Source organism: Pseudonaja textilis, chromosome 10, assembly GCF_049901715.1.
Source record: "Pseudonaja textilis isolate UNSWEBS1 chromosome 10, rPseTex1.2, whole genome shotgun sequence".
NCBI lineage: Eukaryota > Metazoa > Chordata > Lepidosauria > Squamata > Elapidae > Pseudonaja > Pseudonaja textilis.
The window spans coordinates 25077579-25099273 of NC_141999.1; the positions used below are offsets into that span (position 1 = coordinate 25077579).

At 49.7% G+C, this 21695-nt stretch overlaps 3 protein-coding genes across 4 annotated transcripts in view; 1 reads left to right on the forward strand and 2 right to left on the reverse strand.

Annotated features, from left to right (window-relative positions):
• Positions 1-21695, forward strand: part of LOC113445898 (calpain small subunit 1) — a 266631-nt gene that overhangs the window by 60296 nt on the left and 184640 nt on the right. The gene's annotated exons all lie outside the window — the stretch shown is intronic.
• LOC113445899 (ras-related protein ORAB-1-like) lies at positions 180-9188 on the reverse strand. The gene is made up of 7 exons (XM_026715295.2): positions 8862-9188; positions 6154-6284; positions 4670-4742; positions 4111-4206; positions 3800-3895; positions 2973-3104; positions 180-2177 (listed from the first exon to the last, which is right to left on the reverse strand). The coding sequence occupies exons 2-7, from the start codon at positions 6174-6176 to the stop codon at positions 1956-1958; spliced, it is 642 nt and encodes a 213-aa protein (XP_026571080.1). The 5' UTR covers positions 6177-6284; positions 8862-9188; the 3' UTR covers positions 180-1955.
• LOC113446023 (calcineurin B homologous protein 2-like) lies at positions 11830-20516 on the reverse strand. The gene is made up of 7 exons (XM_026715446.2): positions 20364-20516; positions 19274-19346; positions 17547-17627; positions 16840-16949; positions 16548-16609; positions 15746-15868; positions 11830-13970 (listed from the first exon to the last, which is right to left on the reverse strand). The coding sequence occupies exons 1-7, from the start codon at positions 20440-20442 to the stop codon at positions 13917-13919; spliced, it is 582 nt and encodes a 193-aa protein (XP_026571231.1). The 5' UTR covers positions 20443-20516; the 3' UTR covers positions 11830-13916.

Sequence of the window (21695 nt, forward strand, 5' to 3'; positions counted from 1 at the left end):
TGAGGGCAGAGCTAGAGATGCGCGGTTCTTGCTTGAGTTTGAAACCACACAGAGTTTTTCAACCGTGACAACGCTAAGGGGTGGACTCCAACTCCCAGAATTCCCCAGCCAGCATGCTGGATCCACACATCTTAAATTAGCAGGACGGCTGGGGAATTCTGGGAGTCGAATTCTTAAACTCTTAAAGGGACCAAGGTTGAAACCTGACTTAATGTCTTCGTTAAATGCAGCAAAACAACATTTTGGGATGAAAAACCAAGTTTGCCCAGTAACAATACATCAGTCCAACATTTTCTGCTTTGCGGGCAGATAAGAGGGTTATGGATCACGAAATCGAAGGAACTGAATGAAAGAGAAGCATTTTGCATGCATGAATGATTTGCAGCTCTCACAAAACTTCTCTTTCCTCCACATGACAAACAGGTGTGTGGCTTTTTCCCTTCCTGTTCGCACCACCCTCCATCCTCCAAGCAATAACCTTGGGCAGAGCTACTGGCGGATGGATTCGCACGACCGTTTTAACCTGAGTAGTTACAAATCATGCAACTGCACGTTCTCTTTAAAGTTGGTTTCCTTTTAGTCTGTAACCTTGGTTTGTTGTTTAGGACTTAGCACGTCGTTTGGTTAAGGTACGATTCAGCCCAGTGCCTGAACTTAAAAAAAAGATGCATTTTTTTTAAATCAAAAAGATTAAAACAAACTGTGAAGTCACTCTGCTGTGGAAGTTAAATTGACTCATTCAGACCTATGACCGCTTGGAGGCAGGAAAAACAGGGCATATGGGCTGGAAATAAAAACCTAAATATGAGTTTCGTTGCACCCTTGTGGTGCACGGGTAAAAATACCCAGGAAAAGGGGTTTGTAGGTTGAAAAAAACGACTATGCTAGTATTCACAAGGAGTGTGAATTTCAGGTTTACAGATCTGATGAACAGAGATTAAATATCTGTTTTTTCCTGGCTGGTATTTAGCTTGCTGATTTTAGGACTTTTATTCCCAAGAAAAGGCTTGTGAGACTCAAGGTTTTCTTGAATCGATATTCTTCCCACAAATTTGGGGGTGCTTTCATGTTTGGGCAAGTTTACACTAGAAAAATCAAGCGAGGCCATTTTCCGATGTGTGGACTTCAACTCCCAGAATTCCCCAGCCAGAAAATGACCAAGCTTGAAAAAAACATTGGTGTATGTTACCAATAATTTTAATTACCAATACCTTTTAATTCAAAAGCTTAGCTTTTTTTTCCTTAGGGAATCTTAAATTCAGGGGAAGTAGGCAAACAATGGAAAGTGGGGAAGGAGGGGAAGCAAATTAAAAACATTCCCAAGTTACGACGGACCATCTTCACGGCCGTTAAAACCATAGAGAAATATTTGCCATACAATTTTAGTCTCCCCCCAAGTGAGGAGAAAACTGGCCCTTAAGAAAGAGGATGGAGAGGAGGGGAGAGACTATTTGGGGGCGCTAAGGGTCTTCAACCATTAAATAAAGGGGGTGTTAACGAGGGTAGGGGCTGCGACCCCCCCCCAATGTGAAGTGTAAGAGAGGGCATGCTGTACATATAACAGAATAATAGAGTGGGCAAGGACCTTAGAGGACTTCTAGTCCAACCCCCCTGCCCAATCAAGAAACTTATGTCGTGGGGAGGAGAGTCTGTGAGTTTCTCCTGACTGTGCTCCAACTTGGCCGCTTTCTGGACGGTGAGATGACCACGGCTGGACAGTGCAGGGGTCAGCCCTCTGGTCCAGGGCATCCCGATGGCGGAGGAGAGGTGGATGAAGGACAAATGTCCAAAGTCCAGAAAAGTGCAACGGAGCCGGCGCAGACCAAGCCAAGGTGACGTTTACGGTCAGGTATCTGCAAGAGGTAAGCTGGGCGGGGCTTCCCAGGGCTGGCATGTCCCCCTTCCTGGGGCCCCCCCTGAAACCTGCCCTCCGTCGCTCCGTGGGTGGTGGCACCTTAGCAGCATCCTCTGCCCCCGTCTTCCCCGGTCCCTGCACCGTCCTGCCGTAAGGGGCCGCTCTGGATGTGGATGGCCGATTTGTGGCTGTCGTTCTGCGTTGGGCCGCTGCTGACCCGGTTCTTGATCTCGGCCGCCATGGTCAAGAAGGCCTGCTCCACATTGGTGGCATTCTTGGCACTGGTCTCCAGGAAGGGCACGGCCAGCGAGTCGGCGTATTCCTGCGTCCGGAGTAGGGCAGAGTGAGAGCCCCTCACAGTCCTCGTTTAATGGACGGGCCTCATGGAAGGACCGGTTGCTCAGCCGCCAAAGGTTGGCAGACCTCTCCAGAGCTAGCAGTTTTATTCATTTCTACCCGGCTTTTTAAATTATTATTTTTATAAAATAACTCAAGGTGGAGAACGTATCCAACACGCCTCCCTCTTCCACTTTTCGCCATAACTACAACCCTGTGAGGTGGGCTGGGCTCAGAGAGACGGGGGAGAGGAGGAGGAAGGGGACAGGGAGGGGGAGGGAGAGAGGGAGGGGGAGGGAGAGAGAGGGCAGGAGGGGGAGGGAGGGAGAGAGGGAGAAAAGAGACTGGCCCAAAATCACCCATCTGGCTTTTATGTCTAAGGCAGGACTAGATCTCACCGTCACCTGGTGATCAGCCCAAAATCACCCATCTGGCTTTCATGCCTAAATCAGGACTAAAATTCACCATCGCCTGGTACAGCACTGTAACCTTTGTAACTCATTGCATTAGATATAAAATCTATTCACTTGGTCAGGATATTTGTATTTTAACTTGATGTAAAGATGGGGGACTTGTAACTTCAGGTAACACCGTCTTGCCCCCAACTTACTACTGGGAGTTGTGGTTGAGCAGGGTCGTAATTTGGCAGTTCCCTTCAACCACATCTGGATCTGTTTCACGTCAACACTGGATCAAACCTGGGAGAGTAACCCGCCCCTATCCCTTCCCCTCCCTCCCTCCCTCCCTCCCTCCCTCCTTCCTTCCCTCCCCTCAAACGCACCTTGGCCGTTGTGTAATCCACCGCTTTCTTGCTGGAAAGATCGCTCTTATTTCCCACAATCAGCTTGTTGACGTTCTCGCTGGCGTAGCGAGTAATTTCCTCCAGCCAAAGATGCATGTTGTTGAACGAATCCTAGGAGGTGGAGGAGGAGGAGGAGGAGGAGATGTCAAAAAATAGCTGCCTTTGGAGTTATCACTTCATTAGTACCAATCCAGATACCCGTTTCTTCCCTTGGGTAAAAATTGTGTGTGTGTGTGTATCTGTGTGTGCATATGTGTGTATATGTGTCTCTGTGTATGTACCATAAGTATCTCTGTATATGTGTATACACACACATATACACACATATGCACACACACATATACAGTATATCCATATACGCACTACATATGTCAATGAAGTCACATTCGAGAATTGTGTTAACTAATTTAACAACTGCAGTGATTTCACTGTGACAAGAAGGATTTCAAAATGGAGCAAAACTCACTTAACTGTCTCCCTTAGCAACAGAAATGTTGCGCTCAATTGTGGTTGTACGTCGAGGATTAACTGTACTTGTAGAAGCTGAGAAAGTAAGTGGTTGGAAGGATGGAACCCAGAACATAAAACAAGAAGTTTGGAAGAGAGAGACCAGGGTGGACTTGAAGACTTGTGGACTTCAACTCCCAGAGTTCCTCAGCCAGGAAAGCTGGAGACTTCTGGGAGTTGGAGTCCACAAAGTCTTAAAGTGGCCAGGTTTGGACCCCCGCTTGAGCAGGAGAGCCCATGGATGGAGGCCACCTAACAATGCTGCTTCTCTGCCCACCTAGGAGAACCACCTGCCTTACCTGGTCTGTCACATCGTAGACAATGATGATGCCGTGGGCGCCTCGGTAGTAGCTGGAGGTGATGGTTCGGAAGCGCTCCTGGCCAGCCGTGTCCCACTGAGGAGGAAAGAAATGTGAGAGACCCTGCGGTTTATTGGTTTCTCTCCCAGGAGTAACTCCTGAGTAAGAACCTCAGCAGCTACAGTTTTCCAAGGGAAGAAGAACCAACTCGGCTTCTGTTCTCTGCCTAGTTATGCAGAAGTTACGTCAGATGCCTAAAGAGGAGACGACCGGATTCTCAACCTCTCTTCTAACCCTCTGGAGATACTCACAATTTGCAACTTGATGGTCCTTCCTTCCAGCTCGATGGTCCGGATTTTGAAGTCTACTCCAATGGTGCTAATGTAACTGTCCGTGTAGGTGTCATCCTGGGGAAGGAAAGGGACCATCGGAGATTTAAGAGTGTAGACCAGGGGTGTCCAACCTTGGCAACTTTAAGACTTGTGTTCCCGCGGGCCGTGTGGGTGGCGCAGCCTTGTGTTCCTGTGCAGCCTGGATTAATTGCTTTGGGAGGGCGAGGGACATTTCTCTGCGGGCCACCAAAATCTTCTCACGGACTACCAGTGATCCCCTGCTCACTGGTTGGCGACCACTGGACTAGATGACCTCCGAGGTCCCTTCCAACTCTGTTATTCTATTCTATCTTCTTGTCCGTCCAGCCCCGCTGACTTCCGGATTGCAACAAGTCCTGGAGCTGAGCAGATTCCCAGGAGCCTCTTCCTCCTCTAGACCCAAACTCCACCTGGCCCTGAACACAAGGCCCCGAGTTTGAATCCTGCCTGCCTGCCCTCCCCCATCAGTTTCCACCCAAGCCCCCCCCCCCGCCCTTACCGCAAATCGCAGGAGGAGGCAGGACTTCCCCACGCCGGAATCTCCGATGAGCAGCAACTTAAATAAATAATCGCTGTAGTTGTGGAAGCAAAAAGAGACCAAAAAAGTCGGTCAGCATTTAAATGTGCGGTAGAAGGGAGTCCTCGACTTACGACCATTCGTTTACCAATGGAATAGGGGCCTTTGGGGTTTACGATGCTTGCAATGTCCTGGGGTCACGAGATCCCCATCTGAGATCTTCCCAGCTGGCTTCCGACAAGCAAAGTCAATGGGACTCACTTAATGACGGTGGCTAAAACAGTTGTGAAATTCAACCACCTTGCTTAGCAGATTGACTGTGGTCGTAAGTCAAGGACCAGAGGTGTTGCAAACACCCTGTCTTAGATGCTGCTTTCTCATTTGACGGGTTTAATTTTTGTGTGTGCCTGTGATGGTCAAAAATCTAGGATCGAGTTGGAAACGTCCGAACGAGGGTTTACCCTAGAAATACAGAAAGCCCTCAACTTACAATCATTTGTTTAGTGACTGTTGCGGCATCCCCATGGTCACATGATCAAAATTGAGGCAGTTGGCACGTGGCTTGTATTTATGACGGTTTCAGTGTCCTGCGGTTACGTGATCCCCTTTTGCGACCTTCGGACAAGCCAAGTCAAATGGGGAAGCCAGATTCATTTAACAACCGGGTTGCAAACTTAATGTCAACTCATAAACTATTTTTATGGTCGTTTTAGAGTTGCCAACAGAAAGGGAGGGGGGAAAGGGGGTTGAAAGAGCAGTGCAGCAGCTTAGAAGTTGAAAGTGCATTCCATAAATGTTTTCAAAGATAGTAACAAGGTGACGGAAGTTTCTGCCGTGCAAATATCTAACTGGAGAGCATGATTGACGATTCTTGGCTATGGATGTGTCCCATTGGAGAATATGAATTACGATACACCCAGAGAGTGGGGGGAAAACCAGGGTCAAAGGTGACAATGAATGATTTGTCTCAGAGTCGGCTACACCCAGGCAGCGCCAGACATGTGAACTCCCAATAAATCCTTTGCAAGTTTTGGAAGTTTGCATCAAGAATCAAGATTTCAATGATATAACTGCCAGAATCCTGACATTTAACAATTGTAGTGATTTACTTAACAACTAAGGTCCCAAAATGGGGCAAAAACTCACTTAACAACTCACTCAGCAACGTACATTTTGGGCTCAACTGTAAGTCGAGGATACCTGTAAGCCCTTATTTATGGTTTCTCTGCTTCATTCAATTTCCTTACTCGTCTCACATGTGTGACTCCTTATCCATCATCCTGAGCTTAGCACAGAGGTCCCCAAACTTGGCAACTTTTAAGACTTGTAGATTTCAACTCCCAGAATTCTGGGAGTCGAAGTCCACAAGTCTTAAAGTTGCCAAGGTTGGGGAGCCCTCTGTGCTAAGGACGCAGGTAAGTAAAACTCTCCCGGCAACGGATCCTTCTCGGTATCAGAATACTTACTATTCGGGGCTGATGGTTGACATGGTAGCCACAATTCCTTCCCAAAGTCCAGCGTTTCCCCACTGGTTTGAGTTCGCCCCAGGAAGGTTTCTTGGCTTCTTCTACTGTGACTGTCTTTGGGAGAAGGAAGTCTGTGCAGGGCCAAGATTTTTGTGTTGGTAACTTTTAAATTAAAAGTAAAATAAATAAAAACATATTGGAATGTGCTGAAATGAGTAGATTTGACATTTGAAATTAGAGAACAAGAGGATAAACAATTTTATAAAATTTGGGATCTTTTCTATCAATGGTTAGATAACAAAGTACAGTAATGAAATATGTAGATTTCTAGAAAATAAATATATAAAGATGTACTTTTTATTATAACTACAAAATGATTTTAGGATAGATTTGGGATGATAATATGAACTGTTATACCGTAAATTAAGTAAATTATGGTTATCTTGTAAAACATGAATGAATAAAAGTATAGTCAAATGATTGATTAATAATGATACTAAGGTATTTAGTTTTTGATTGACAATATGAGATTATATGTAACGTAATTGTAATTGAAGACTACGAAATGGAAGCACAAAACAATTTGTAAACCAACCGGCACGCTGTATGTACACCAAGGAAGACAGCTTGATGTTTTTATGTTTTGTTTATGTTTGTTTTTAAAAACCAATAATTTTTTTAAAAAAAAGTAAAATAAATATTTGAAGCACGAGCACTAATGTCAGAGCACCACCAGGAAGTAATGTTGAAGGAAAAACGTTTTGAAATTAAATCCAGAATAACAGAGCTGGAAGGACAAGCAGGAGAGACACTTTCAGACAAACGCCAATCTCTTCTTAAAAGTCTCCAGTGATGGAGAGCATCCGAAGGCAAAGCCATTAATTATCCTCCTCCCTGTTAGAAAATTTCTCCTTAATTCCAGGTTGGAATTTTTTCCTTGATTCATTTCCACCCATTGTTTCTTGCCCTGCCTTCGGGGGGGCTTTGGAGAAGAGCTTGACCCCTTCCTCTTTTGGGGGCAGCCCCTGAGATATTGGAAGGCCGATCTCCTGTCTCCCCTGGTCCTTCTCGTTGGTAGGCTGGAGCAGGGGATTCTGGGAGTTGAAGTCCACCAGACTTAAAGTGGCCAAGGTTGGAGACTCCTGGCCTAAGTGGTGCTTTATAAATGCTTCATTTTAAACAAAACCCCCCTAAAGCAAATATAATATAATTACCTTTTAAAAGTATAGATTAATTTATGCAGGCTTTTTAAAAAAATGTTGGTTTTTACTACGGATTTAGCTGTGTTTATACAGTTTTCTGCTGTCTTTTCTGCTCTAGTTCTGTTTGTTTTTGTTGTTGTTTTTTCTCTTTAGTTAATTATGTGTTTTTTCCTCCCTCTTATGGGGGTGATACTGTTATAATGTACTGTTTTTAACACAAACAGCCCTAGAAGTTTGGTTCTGCTTTTTAAACTAAAGCCAGAGAAAAAAGAAGATAAAAACGCCAGATTTAAAAATAAGAGCTTAGCGCAGGTCTGGCTGGGGAATTCTGGGAGTTGAAGTTACCAGACTTAAAAGTTGCCAAGGTTGGAGACCCCTGAACGAGACATACTTGGTTCCTGATCAATTATCAATGCTTTTCTTTTTAGGACTGTTCTAATTTCTGATTCAGGGCCCAGTTCTGTCTTCCTTTTTTTCCCCTCCCAGAAACTGGGAGCTTCTCGCTAAGAATAAAAACCAAGAAATTCCCTTGGGGCTTGTGCTCCAATCTTTATTTTTAATTGGCCTCCAGAACTGCAACCTATTTTCATCCGGTCCCACCGATTTATAAATGCCAAATTTGGATGTTTGGCCCATCTTCTACACCCATCCAAAGAAGGCCTGTAACAGGGGGACAGAGACACTTTGCACATGTCCAGAAACTCTTTTGATAGATACTTGATATAATCTCAGGATTGGCTGTTGCTGAAACTGGGCTCTTCTCATACTCCCCCAATTATTATTATTATTATTATTATTATTATTATTATTATTATTATTATTATTATTATTATTATTACATTTAATGGAATTGAATCCCAAAGGTGGGGAATTCTGGGAATTCAAGTCCACAGCTTGGACACCCTTGCATAGAGCCGGGGGTGGGGTTGGACTAGAAGACCTCCAAGGCCTCCCTTCCAACTCTGGTTATTCTCTATCCTTTTTGAATTGGGGTTACGAGGGTCCCAGAGTTATAGCTCAGATGTGTTGTGTCTCGTTTTGGGGTGGGGTTTTTTTTTGCATTTACTTGGGTTGGACCCAAGAGGAATCCCACCCCACCCACCCCCATTAAATTGAGCGACCCCATAGATTGATTTAATCCCCGCATTTTGCATCCTGGGGGTTCCCCACCCGAGCCTTGGGAGGAGGTGAATCCATGGGGGGGGAGGGCTGTTACCAAACACAGGTGCAGCCTAAATTCTGGGCCTTGTTGCAAGGGGGGGGCAATCCACACCCCACATCTCCACCAATACAGACCCCCCCCTTCTGTAAAACGAACAGGGAGCCACACAGCCAAGGTTTCGGGGTCACAAAGGGTTTTTTTTTTCAAGAACAACAGATTACTGGGGCCCTCCCTGCTGATTCCCACCCCCCTCTTTGGAAAGACCCAGCCCAGTTCGACTCCCCGCTTTCAGTTGGGGTCTGGGGTCGCCCGGGGTGGGGGGAAGCTGGCAAGGGCAGCCTTACCTCCTTCTCTCTCCTGGAGCGGGGCCAGAGATGCGCTCCGCAGAGGCGAAGGCGGAGGTCCGCGGAGGATGCTCGGGTCGGGCTCCGCCGGGGCTGGGGTGGAGGGGGGGCTACCCTACCTGCAGGGTGGGGGTCGCGGGGCCTCCTTCCCGGGGGCTGCTGAGAAGGAGGATGCTCAGCCCGGCCATGCCGGAGGAGCCCCGGCCGGTGCCCGATGCAACGCTCCGCGGTGGAGACAAAGGAGACCCTCGAGGCGACCCCCGCCCCTAAAGCAGCAGCAGCAGCAGCAGCTGGCGCGCTCCGTCCCCGGCCCGGCTGTCCTGCAGCGGGGAGGGGGCGGCGGAGGGCAGGGGGCTCCAGCTGGGCGCCCGGCCATTGGCCAGCCCGGAATGACGTCATGAGACCATGCAGAGCCGGCCTGCAGTGGGGGGGGGCTGGGGAGGATCGCCTGCTCAGCCCTATGCATCGCGCAGGTGGGGAGGGGCGTCTCCCGGGAGGGGCAACCGGTGGGGTGATGGGGTGGGCGGGCAGGCAGAGGCGGACAGACGCCCCGAGGAGCCGGGAGGGGCTTTGGTGGGGGGTGGGGGTGGGGTGGGAGGAGCTTGCCTTCCTTTTCTGGACTGTTGCTTTTGCACTGGGGACGATTCTCCTGGGGAACGGCCTGCCACCAGAAATGGTGGGCGCTCCCATCACTGGAGGGTTTTAAAGAAGAGATTGGGCAGCCGCTTGTCTGAAATGGGATGGGGGGTTCTCCTGTTTGAGCAGGGGGCTGGACTAGAAGACCTCCCAGGCCCCTTCCAGCTGTATTCTATTCTCAATTCTGAGTTCTGAATCATCTCTCCCGTGCAGGGTCCTGCCCCTGCCTGGGGGGAGGGAGAATGCTGGGGCGACCCCCTCCACACACCCCAAGAGGGGCTTGGGGTGTTGCAAAAATGCCTTCTGTGCTGGGGGGGGGGGAGGAAGGCTTGGCACGATGTGCCATGGCCAAACTTGGGGGTCTTCGCTTCAGGCAGAGAGGCACTTGGTAGAAGAAGGGGCTAAGGCGGGTATCCCCAAACTTGGCCCCTTTAAGACATGTGGCCTTCAACTCCCAGAATCCCCCAGCACCAGCAGAGCTTACTCTCTTGCAATCCCTCCTCTTTGGGGGAGAGGAGAACAAGAAACAGACACGGCTGGCTGGGGAATTCTGGGAGTTGGAGTCCACACATCTTAAAGTGGCCAAGTTTGGAGGCCTCTGGGCTAACGGGTGGGGGCCGGCCCAGGGGGGATTCGGGGTCCATCCCACCCACCACCCACCCCAGAGCTATGAGAAACTGTCTGGGAAACGTAGCCCAGCCCACCTTACAGGGTTGTTTTTTTGGGGGGTGGGGGTAAGAGAAAGCAAGCCTCGGTGGTTTGGTGTAGTCATGGTTTAAGATGCTGGTGTAGAAACCAGGAGGCCGTGAGTTCTGGTCCCGCCTTAGGCATAAAAGCGGCTGGGTGACTCTCATAAAAGCTCAGTTCAACCCACTTCACAGGGCTGTTGTTGTGGGAAAATAGGAGGAAGAAACATTATGTACCTTCCCCACCTTGAGTTAGAAACAACATCTAATAAATAAATCATCTTCAACCCGTATAGAATATCTAGCCAATGACAAATGCTGTTTGTGTTTTGCAGATGGGCAGGGTCAGGGAGCTGGGCCGCGTTTTCCTTCCCTGAGAGAAATTCGGGGAATACCTCCCCCCCGCCCCTTGCAAATTCTCAGCTCAGAGTAACTTGGGTAGTTGGCAGCTCGGCCCCTGCCAGGCCACCCGCCTGGAATGTGGTGTATGCCGGGGCTGTTGATAGCCAGTGGGTGAGCTTTCCTGGCAGCTGAAAGTAAGTGAGAGCTCCTCCCTCCGTGGTTGTTTGGCCCCGTCTGTGCACTCAGAGAGAAAGAGAGAGAGAGGAGAGAGAGGAAAGAAAGAGAGGAAAGAGAAAGAGAGGAGAGAGAAAAAGAGGAGAGAAAGAGAGGAAAGAAAGAGAGGAGAGAGAAGAAGAGGAGAGAAAGAGAGGAAAGAAAGAGAGGAGAGAGAAGAAGAGGAGAGAAAGAGAGGAAAGAAAGAGAAGAGAGAGAAAGAGGAGAGAGAGAAAGAGGAGAGAAAGAGAGGAGAGAAAGGAGAGAGAAAGAGAGGGGAAGAAGAGAAGGACAGAGAGAGGGGTGAAAGAGAGAGAGAGAAAGAGGAGAGAAAAAGAGGAGAGAAAGACACACACACACACACACACACACACACACACAGAGGTGGGGCTCCCTGTTTTTGCTTTCTTCTACAAATAGCCCTCAACTTACGTCTACAATTGTATTCAAAATGTATGTGGCTAAGCAAGGTAGTTTTTAAGTGAGTCATGTCCCGTTTTAGGACTTTATTTTGCCGTGGTGGTTAAGAAAATCACACCAGTTGTTAAGTGGATCATGCAGTCCTTAAATGAAGCTGGCTTCCCCTGTTGACTGTGCTTGTCGGAAACCGGCTGAGGAGGTCACAAATTGGGATCACGTGATCCTGGGACCCTGCGATCCTTGCCAAGCCCCCAAAGGGTGATCCTGTGACTCAGAGGTGGGATTCAGCCGCTTCTGACCAGTTCGGGAGAACCGGTAGCAGAAATTTTGAGTAGTTTGAAGAACCGGCAAATCCCACCTCTGGCTGGAGATTTTGCAGTATCACGCCCACCAAGCCACGCCCACCAAGCCACGCCCACAGAACCAGTAGTAAAAGAATTTGAATCCCACCAGTGCTGTGACTGCAAGCGGTTGCGACCCCAAGGACTGGTGGGGATGTTGCAACAGTCGTAAGTGCGAGGACCGGTCACAAGTCACTTTCCCACTATGAATGGTCATTAAATGAACGATCGCAAGTCGAGAACCAACCGGTCCTATTTGGAAGCAGGAGACTCAGAAAAGTGGAATCCTGGTTAAAAATACAAAAAACGAAAAGAAACCCCAGAAATGTATCCAGGCTAATGAAGCATTTAATCTGTATAATTGTTTTAAGTCTAGCACAGAATTTTGCTGGCCTCACTTAATGGCCCATTTTCCTCAGTGACTTTGCTTGTCAGAAACCGCCTGAGTAGGTCTCAAATAGCGACCACGTCATCCTGGAATCCTGCAACGGTCATAAGGGCGAGGACTGGCTTTTACCTCACATTTTCAGTGCTGTTGCTAACTTCCGTCCGTCACTAAACAAATAGCTGTAAAGTGTGGAATTACTTCCACGCACCTATTCTATTCTGGATCCCTCGCGAAACATCCTGAAAATTTGCAATTTGCCTGCTATTTATGAGCCAGCCGTGTGCGGCAGCAGCTGCCCCAAAATCCAGTGCAGTCCTGGGTTATATCAACAGAGGCACAGACTCAAGATCACCGCGAAGCGTTAGTACCGCTTTGTAAAGCCTTAGTAAGGCCACTCCTGGAATACGGCAACCAAGTTTGGTCACCTCCCTGCAAAAAAAGATGTTGAGCCTTTGGAAAAAGTGCAGAGAAGAGCAGCTAAGGCGACCAAAGGCCTGGAGGCTAAAACACGCGAAGCACCGGCTGCAGGTTGAGGGTTTGGCTAGTCGACGGAAAAGAGGAATTAGGGGTGACATGAATAGCAGGATTCCAGTGTTGGAGGGGCTGCCCCAAACAGGAGGATCAACCTGTCCTCCAAAGCTCCTGAAGGCAGGAAAAGGAACAAGGGATGGAAACTAAAAAAAGGAGAGAGGCAACCCGGAACTAGGGAGAAATTTTCTGACAGGGAGAACAATCAACGGATGGAACAGAAGTTGTGGGAGCTTCATCCCTGGAGGCTTTTAAGAAGAGAGACTGTCTGAACTGGGATAGGGTCTTCTGCTTGAACAGGGAGGGCTGGACTAGAAGATCTCTAACATCCCTTCCAGCTCTATTCTATTCTATATTTGTGCGTATGTCATCATCGAGGAACAATTCTACACAGCTTTCCCATTATCTGAAGCAGAGCCAAGCGCCTGCCCCGCACACAAACACAGCAAAACACGGCCAGTCCTCGACTTACGAGCACGAGCGAGCACCAAAATTCCCTTGGCTGGGCAAGATGGTTTTGTGAAAGGGATTTTGCAGAATTTTACCGCCTTTCTGGTCATTAAGCGAATCACCGCGGGCGTTAAATGAGTTGTTAAGTGAATCCCAGCAGTCATTAAGGCAGTCACAAATCCGGCTTCACTAGTCAGAAGAGATATCCACCAAAATGGACCCTGGGACACTTCGACGGTCGTAAACATGAATCGGTTATCAAGCGTCCGAATTTGGATCCTGTGACCCTGGGGGTGCTGTAAATGGGGAAAACTTTTTTCAGTGCCATTGTCAACTCATCAAACATTCCTGCGCCTCTTTTAGCAACTGCCATTTTTAAAAAAAGGGGGGGGGAAGGAACTCTGGAAGATCAGTGCAGCAGCTTGGAAGCGGAAGTACATTCCGACTCTTCTCTTTAAAAGATTGTAGCTAAACTACCAGAGCCTTTGCCCCCCAATATGTTTAATTGGAGAACGTGATTGATGACACCCAGCCTGTGAAGGTGCTCAATTGGAGGATCTGATTTATGACACACCCAGGGGGGAGGTGGGGAAACGGGGTCACAGGGGACTGTAAATGACCTAAGCCAGAGTTGGCTTCATCCAGGCCAGGGCCAGGATGTCGCCTCTAATGAACCCTTGGAAGGTTTTTGAAGTTTGGCTCGAGAATCATGATTTCATGAGGGCGATTGCGGGAATCCTGACAGCCGTTGTAACTTCAAACAGACACTAAACGAATGATCGCAAGTCGAGGACTACCGTAAAGCACTTCACCCATTAAAATAAATGGCTCATTTTCAGATCTCCTAATTCCTAACTGGGGGAGTCTAAGACTCGCCCAGAAGGCCAAGCTGCAAGCGTCGGCTGTCCGAAGTCCTGGGTCGCATCTCTGAAACAAGCTTTCTGCGCACTGGGTTCTCGAGAGAGATCGGATCAGGTCAGATTCCGGAGGCTGTTTTTTTCTTCGCCCTTTGCCGTAAAAACCTTTTGGGGGGATCCCCTCTGGACCTCCCTCATTTCAGGATTCGGAGACTCATCTTCCGTTCAATATTCAGCTTTTCCACCGACTGAAAAAAAACAAACAAACCCCAGAGAGATTTAGCAAAAACCTCCTGTGGATGGGAGTACGGGAGGTCCTCGTCTTATGACCACAATTAAGCACAACATTTTTGCTACTAAATGAGACAGTCGTTAAGTGACTTTTGCCCCGTGATACCACCTTTCTTGCTATATTTATAAATAAATCCCTGCAGTTGTTAAGTTAGTCACTCGGTCATTAAGTGAATCTGGCTTCCCCATTGACTTTGCAAAAGGGGATTATTTGACCCACAGGGACACTGCGCCCGTCGTAAATATGAACCAGTTGCCGAGCGTCTGAATTTGGATCACAGAGATGCTGTAAAGGTCATAACTCTGAAGAACAGCCATAAATCCCATTTTCCCCAGGGCTGTTGTAACTTTGAACAGTCACTAAACGAACTGTTGTGAGTCAAGGACTCCCTGGATTTAGCTTTAGAACAGGGTTGATCCAACCTTGACCACTTTTAAGACTTCTGGACTTCAACTCCCAGAATTCCCCAGTCAGCAAAGTGCACCGGTCTTCAATGAGGCCAAGGTTGGACAATCCAGCTTTAGGACTCTCTTTCCATGCAAATCTTTTCAAAAATAGGTGCAAAGTTTTCCCGCCACCATTCTGGGCGTCCAGTTCGCAGCTAAAAATGAGATTTTCTTGCTTTTTTGCTTTCAATAGTGGACTCTTTCTTCAAATTCTGCAGGAATGCCTGGGACCTTCCAGATGTTGTAATCCCAGCACATCTGGACAGCACCATGTTGGTCAAAGCCACCCAGTTATTAAGTGAGTTGCAACTGATCTCACCATATCTGTTTTTTGCCACAGTTCTTAAGTGACTCCCTGCAGCTCTTAAGTGAATCCTGTGGTCATTAAGTGCATCCAGGTTCCCCGGGTGGTTTGTGGGAAACCAGTTGGGAAGGTGGCAAACGGTGATCAGGTGACCCCCTGGGATGCGGCAACCATTATAAAGCCAGCACCCCAATTCTGATCATGTGATCGTGGGAACGGTCGTAAGTGCAAGGCAGTGGTGGGATGCAAATATTTTTACTATCAGTTCTGTGGGTGTGGCTGGGTAGGAGTGGCCATGTGAGTGGGTGGGAATGGCTTTTTTTTTTTTGGCAGCACCCCACCCCTGTGCTCTGTTTTTTGGGGCCTCCTGGTCCTTAGGGAAGCCTCCTGGACGAAGCAGTAAGACAGCATGTGGGATCCCGACAGCTGATTGTCAGAACAGCTGATCATCAAAACAGCTGATCCTTGCAAGAGCTGATTGTCAGAACAGCTGATTGTCAGAACAGCTGATTGTCAGAACTGCTGATCGTCAAAAATGCTGATCATTGCAAGAGCTGATTGTCGGAACAGCTGATCGTCAAAACAGCTGATTGTCAAAAAAGCTGATCAATGCAAGAGCTGATTGTCGGAACAGCTGATCGTCAAAACAGCTGATCCTTGCAAGAGCGGATTGTCGTAACAGCTGGCCACTGGAACAGCTGATCGTCAGAACAGCTGATCGTCAGAACAGCTGATCTTCAGCTAGGGGAAAAAGAAATATCAGTTTGGCTGAATCGGGTTGAACTGGTAGAATACCACCACTGGTGCAAGGACCTGTCATAAGTCCCTTTTTTCCCCAGTGGTGTAAGTTCAGTCATTAAAGAAACGGTCGTACGTTGAGGACTGTCTGTGGAGTGAAACTGCTGCCTCCCCCTTCCCAACCTGTCTGTATCCGCGTCCCCCCCATAATTGTCATTATTATTATTTTTGGGTCCAACCGACCTTGGCAAACTCCTCAAAGGAGATGGCGTTGTCTCCATCTCGGTCGGCCTCCTGGATTGTTCGGTCCGTGATATTCTCCAGCTGGTCGTTGGTCACCTGGAGGCCCACCATCATCCTCAGGACCTGGGTGTGAATAGAGACAGCCGAAGCTGAGTGCAGCCAGAGAGAGAGGGGTGTGTGTGCGTGCAAATCCCCACCTCTGGGCCATCCCCTGACGAAGGCCAAACTTGGATGTTACAGGGAAGGACCGATCCTCCGTTAAGAAGAGAGTCCACTCTGGCTTCAGGGACCACTTAAGCCGTTTACTGTTTTCCAAAGGGGTGGATTTGAACTCGGAACTGCCCCAACCTGTTTTTCCCTGGCAAAGGGAGGATAGAGCATGGCTGTTCACCACATGCCCAGCGCATGCTTTTTGCCAGAGGCCTCTGCACCAGTGTTTCTCAACCATCGCAACTTGAAAATAGGTAGACTTCAACTCCCAGAATTCCCCCAGCCAGCTTAGCTGCAATAATGTTGTTGGGAGGGACTTTGGAGGCCTTCTAGTCCAACCCCCCGCTCATGCAGGAGGAGACCCTATAACATTTCAGACAAGTGATTGGCCAGGCTCTCTTCTAAAAAAAACCCTCCACTGTTGGAGGATTTACAGCTTCTGGAGGCGAGCAGTTCCACTGGTGAATTGTCCTCCCTGTCATGAAATTCCTCCTTAGTTCTGGGTTGCTTCTCTCCTTGGTTAGTTTCCATCCGTTGCTTCTTGTCCTGCCCCCGGGAGCTTTGGAGAAGAGACCATCCAGCAATTAATTACCTGCAGCATTTCAGCCCGGGAGATCTTGCCATCCTTATCTTGGTCGTATAACTGAAAAGCAACTTTACCAGAATCAGAAAAAGCAAGAATTAGAATGAGGATGAGGACCAGAAGATTAAAGAGCTGGAAATATGATGCCAATTCTCACAAGACTGAGTCCTTCCTTCCTTCCTTCCTTCCTTCCTTCCTTCCTTCCTTCCTTCCTTCCTTCCTTCCTTCCCTTTATTCATTTGCATCCTGCCTTTATAATTTCTACAAATAATTCAAGGCAGCGAACATATTTAATACTCACACTTCAGCTTGCTAAGGTGGCTGTTGATGTCCTCGGGTTTGCCAGGTGCCTCCACTGGCCGGAAGTGAGCGAGCACGCGAGCAAAGGAGCGGAAGTCGGCCTCCTCACCCCTGGTGGAGAACAAGCCCCGGCATTTTTGTGGGTTATTCTGAGAGTATTTCTCATCCAGGGACATTACCGGATAAGAAGAATAAGGAAAGAAGGGAGTGACGTTTGCTGTCTGCAAGCAAGCTACTTGGATATAAACACTCCCTTCTAGCCCTGATGATGTTGCCTAGTTTGGTAGTGAAATGTCTGCAAGGAAATAACTACACTCAGAGAGCATCAAGGGCCGCACAGTCCTCCTCCTCCTCCCACTCTTCTTCCTTCTCCTCTTCCTCTGCTTCTTGCTTCTTCTATTCTCCTCCTCTTCCTCCTCTTTCCCCTCTTCTTCCTCCTTCTCTTTCTTCTGCTCCTCCTCTCTCCAACACCCTCTCTCTTCTAGCACTGATGATGTTCCCTAATTGGGTCATGAAATGTCTGCAAGAAAACCACCAAGCTCAGAGAGCACTTAGGACCCGTAGTCGTCGTCTCCTCCTCCTCCTCCTCCTCCTCCTCCTCCTCCTCCTCCTCCTCCTCCTCCTCCTCCTCTCTCCTCTCTCTCTCTCTCTCTCTCTCTCTCTCTCTCTCTCTCTTCTAGCACTGATGATGTTCCCTAGTTGACTCACCCGTCCGGAAAGAAGGCGTTGATGATCCGGTCTCCAATAGGATTCACGGCCAACTCGCCAATCCCTTCCAAATCGTATCGGCTATCAAGAGCAAAAGAGGAAAAAAAGTTACAGCAACCGCTTAAACCAGGAGTGTCCAGTCTTTGCCAATAAGACCTGTGGACTTCAACTCCCAAAATTCCCCAGCCAGCTTTGGAATTCTGGGAATTGGAAGTCCACAAATCTGCAAGCAAAGCTTGGCTGGGGAATTCTGGGAGTTGAAGTCCACAGGTCTTAAAATGGCCACGGTTGGACACTCCTGGCTTAAGCTGTAGATTCACATCAGAATTAGTTGCATTTTCTAATATGTTCGGCTGTTTTGCTCAGATGTGCTCCAGGGTGGTGTGAATGAGAGGAGAACAGGGTGGGAACCGGACACACAAATAATCAAACGCAGATGCCAGCCTGTCCTAATAAAATAAAGCTGGACAAAGTTTCCTGTTTCCAAAACAAAGAGGTATTTTGAGATGCTTATCTAAATATCGGCTCCTTTGGTTCCGCTTTCTTCTGGAACCTGCTGTTTTCCGGCTGATGACTACCTGTTGCCGAGGCATTGTTTGCAACCAGGGTGGCAGAGTTGTTTTCGGAAAAAAAAACCCAGCTTCTTCCCAGGGCCCTCAATTTATAGAGCAAGGCAAATAAGGCAGGATGGGAAAGGGGACAAAATTCCCCGTAAAAATGAGAAGTTGCGGAGTGGCCTTTTAAGGGGACAACCTTGGAGACCGTTAGCCCGGTGCTGCGTCTTATTAAAGAAATAAAAACAGCACCCTCAGGTAAGGATTATGACGAGTAATCCTCGACCAAAATTGACTAAAAAAAATTCTGTTGCTAAGCGAGGCCGTTGTTAAGTGAGTTTTGCCCCATTTTACGCCCTTTCTTACCAGAGTTGTTAAGCAAATCCCTACAGTCGTTGAGTTAGTCACACGGTCATTAAGTGAATCTGGCTTCCCCACTGACTTTGCTTGTCAGAAGGTCGCAAGAGGGGATCATAAATATGAACCGTCATAAATATGAATCAGTTTCCAAGCATCCAAACTTTGATCATGTGACCGTGGGGATGCTGAAATGGTCGTTAAGTGTGAAAAACGGTCACAAGTCTCTTTTTTCCTTGCTTTTTGTTCAGCCATTAATCAAATGGTTGTAAGTCAAGCACTACCGTCTCTATATTTGTCTTATTCTCTCCTGGAGTTATTTTCATAGTTTTAATTTTCATAGTTTTAATTTTCATAGTTTTCATTTTCATAGATTTGCATTATATTTTCCTGAAGCTTTTTTAAAAATTTTAAATTTTAATATTCCGGCTTTAAACCAGGGGAAGTGATTTCTCCCTTGCGCTCTTTTTCTGTTATTTTCCTAAGATGGTTTTCACCAACTTTTTAAAGGGCGTCACTTGCTTTCTCCATTTTTGAAAAGGGTTTAAAAAAAAACCAGAAAACCGTTGCCCAAGAGAAATTCATTGGTTTATCCTTCTGGCTTCCTGCCTGCAATTTTAACGCGGTCACCTGTCGCACATCATAACCCATGTTTGGAAGGTGGTTTGTTTGAAACTAATCCTAAGAAATAACCAGCTGCACATTTCAAGTCAATGCAAACTGATATGATGGTTAGGAAACAGGGATTAAAAAAAAAAATTTAAGCTTTGAAGTTGTGCCTTCTCCCCCCTCCCCAGCCCCCCCCTTCCCACTTACTTCAGGTAGCCCTTGTCGTCCCTGTCCAAGGCCTGGAAGCGCTGGTAGAGGCGGGCAAGGCCGGCTTTGGAAACTGGGCAAAAGAGAAGAGGGGATTTCGGGATTCATCCCAGGAGGTTCCCGGAGCCACTTTGGAGCCCCGAGGCTTGACTTGGGATGGGGGGGGTGGGGGCTTGGTCTGCAAGGCAGGAAGGGGGCCAGCCTGGCTGGATTCAGAGCGAGGAGGGGTCTTTGTCCTCTGCATTTCGGGGTGGGGGAGAGGGAGTGTGGGGAAGGGGCAGGTAAGGAGAGGGAGTACCGATTCAGGTGGACCTTTGGCTGGAGTGGGGGGGTAGAAGCCGGCCGAGGAAAGGTGTGGGGGGTGTCAGGCCTGGGTGGGTGGGTGGGCAGGAGAGCCCTTCCAAGCGGCCTGGTAACCCCCGTGGGGTGGGGTTGGGGGGGTGGGGTGGGGTCTTTCGGACCAGTTGCGCCCCCAGCCCGCGCGGGCTCCAAACGAGTGGAAGGCAACGGGCCGCCCCCTCCCCGTGTTCGCCCACCCGACCTGCAGCCTGGTCCCCCTCTCCCTGACACCCCCCACGCCAGATGTCCGTCGGGCCGGACCCTCCCCGTCCCAAGGAGCCCTTCCCAGCCCGGCTGGGAAGCCTCCAAGCTGGCTGGCTGGGTGGGGGTCGAGAAGGGAAACCGCGACCCCCTCCCCCAACGGGGACCCCCGCAAGGCGAAGAATCAGCCTCCCCCGCCGGGCTCCGGGGAGACCCGGCCTTGGGGAGGGGGCGTCCCGGCGCCGGAGGGGCTGGCCGGCCCTCCCCCTCCCCTGCCCGGGGTCCCCCGACGCTCCCCGGAGCCCCCACCCGCCTTGGTCAAGCCAAGCCCGCCTTCCCCGGGGGACTACACTGCCCAGCGGCCGCAGCCGAGGTGGGGCAGGGGGGCTGGGACCCCGGGATCTCGCGGAGCCCCCTCCCCGCCCGAGCCCCCTTTCGGCCGCAGCTGTCGGGGGGGGGAGTTGGAGGAAGACCCCCCCCCCACCAGGCGGATCCCGGGCGCGGCCCGCGGGGCTCCCCCCCTCCCTCCGGCCGCTGGGCAGCGCCTTACAGCCGGTCTCCGCCAGGATCGCCTCCTGCTCCGGGACCGGCGGCCGCTCCTCCTCCTCCCGCGAGCCCTGCGCGCCCATGGCCGCCCCCGGGGACTCTGCGGGGAGGGCAGCCCCGGCCGAGGCTCAGCCGCGGGGTCGGGTCGGTCGGGCGGCCACTTGTGGGCGGCCGGACCGCCCCGCCCCGCTTGGCTCCCGGCCCCGCTTGCCGGCCGCCCTCCGCCCCCTTGGCCGGCTCCGCACCTCGGGCGATCTCAGCCCCGCGGCCGGTCGGGGGGGGACACAAAGGCGGTCGCGTCTCTGGGCTGCTCCGCGTGGAAGGGAACGGCGGGGCGGGGGGAGGCAGAGTCTTCGGGAGGTTTTTAGCCCCGGAGGGGGGGCTGCCTGGAAAGGGCGTCTCCCCCCCGTAAGTGGAAGGAGGGCTCGGAGGAGACCCGAAGAGAGCCGGGGCCCGCCGGGGAGGCGGGGGCGGTCTTTGGGGGCTTGCCAACCGGATGAGGCAAGTGGGCTGGGGGCTTCGGGGCCCCCTCCCTGCTAGGGCGCTGACAGTGGGTGAAGCTTAAGAGAAAAGTTGGATTAAAGGAAGGGGAAGAAAGGAGGAGGAGGAGGAGGAGGAGGAGAAGAGAAGAAGAAGAAGAAGAAGAAGAAGAAGAAGAAGAAGAAGAAGAAGAAGAAGAAGAAGAAGAGGAGGAGGAGGAGGAGGAGGAGGAGGAGGAGAAGAAGAGGAGGAGGAGGAGAAGAGGAGGAGAGGAAGAAGAGAAGAGAAGAAGAGGAAGAAGAAGAGGAGGAGGAGGAGGAAGGAGAAGAGGAGGAGGAGGAGGAGGAGGAGGAAGAAAGAAGAAAGGAGGAGGAGGAAAGAAAAACAAGAAGAAAAGAAGAGGAAGAAAAGAAGAAGAGGAGGAAGAGCAAGAGGAAGAAAAGAAGAAGAGGAAGAAAAGTGGAAGAGGAAGAAGAGAGGAGGAGGAGGAAAAGAAAAGGAGGAGGAGGAGGAAGGAGGTGGACTATGGAGTCCTGGGTGCTCTCTGAGCTAAGTTGTTTCCTTGCAGACGTTTCATGACCCAACTAGGGAACATCATCAGTGCTAGAAGGGAATCGGGTTTGCAGGGAGGAGGGGGAGGGGGAGGAGGATCTCCATACCATCAAAACACGGATGCAATGACCTAGTTGGGTCATGAAACGTCAGAGCAGCCACAGAATTTGAACTGGATCCCTTGGGGGGCTTCATTTGCCAACAAGCCACGACTGAAACCCAAGCTTTGTTCTTGGGGTTCCAACTGGGGTGCTTGGAGGAGAAAGTTGGCGTCCCACAAAGCAAAGTAGGAACGAACCACAGA

What these genes read in the sequence shown, in the direction of transcription:
- LOC113446023 (XM_026715446.2), bottom strand. Translation starts at nt 20,442, where the DNA reads ATGGGCGCGCAGGGCTCGCGGGAGGAGGAGGAGCGGCCGCCGGTCCCG. An exon ending in GATCCTGGCGGAGACCGGCT is followed by an intron (nt 19,347 to 20,363) that starts GTAAGGCGCTGC and finishes TCTTTTGCCCAG; the next exon opens with TTTCCAAAGCCGGCCTTGCC. An exon ending in GACGACAAGGGCTACCTGAA is followed by an intron (nt 17,628 to 19,273) that starts GTAAGTGGGAAG and finishes TGCTCTTGATAG; the next exon opens with CCGATACGATTTGGAAGGGA.
- LOC113445899 (XM_026715295.2), bottom strand. Translation starts at nt 6,176, where the DNA reads ATGTCAACCATCAGCCCCGAATA. An exon ending in TCAACCATCAGCCCCGAATA is followed by an intron (nt 4,743 to 6,153) that starts GTAAGTATTCTG and finishes CCACAACTACAG; the next exon opens with CGATTATTTATTTAAGTTGC. An exon ending in TCTACGATGTGACAGACCAG is followed by an intron (nt 3,105 to 3,799) that starts GTAAGGCAGGTG and finishes TCCACCTCCTAG; the next exon opens with GATTCGTTCAACAACATGCA.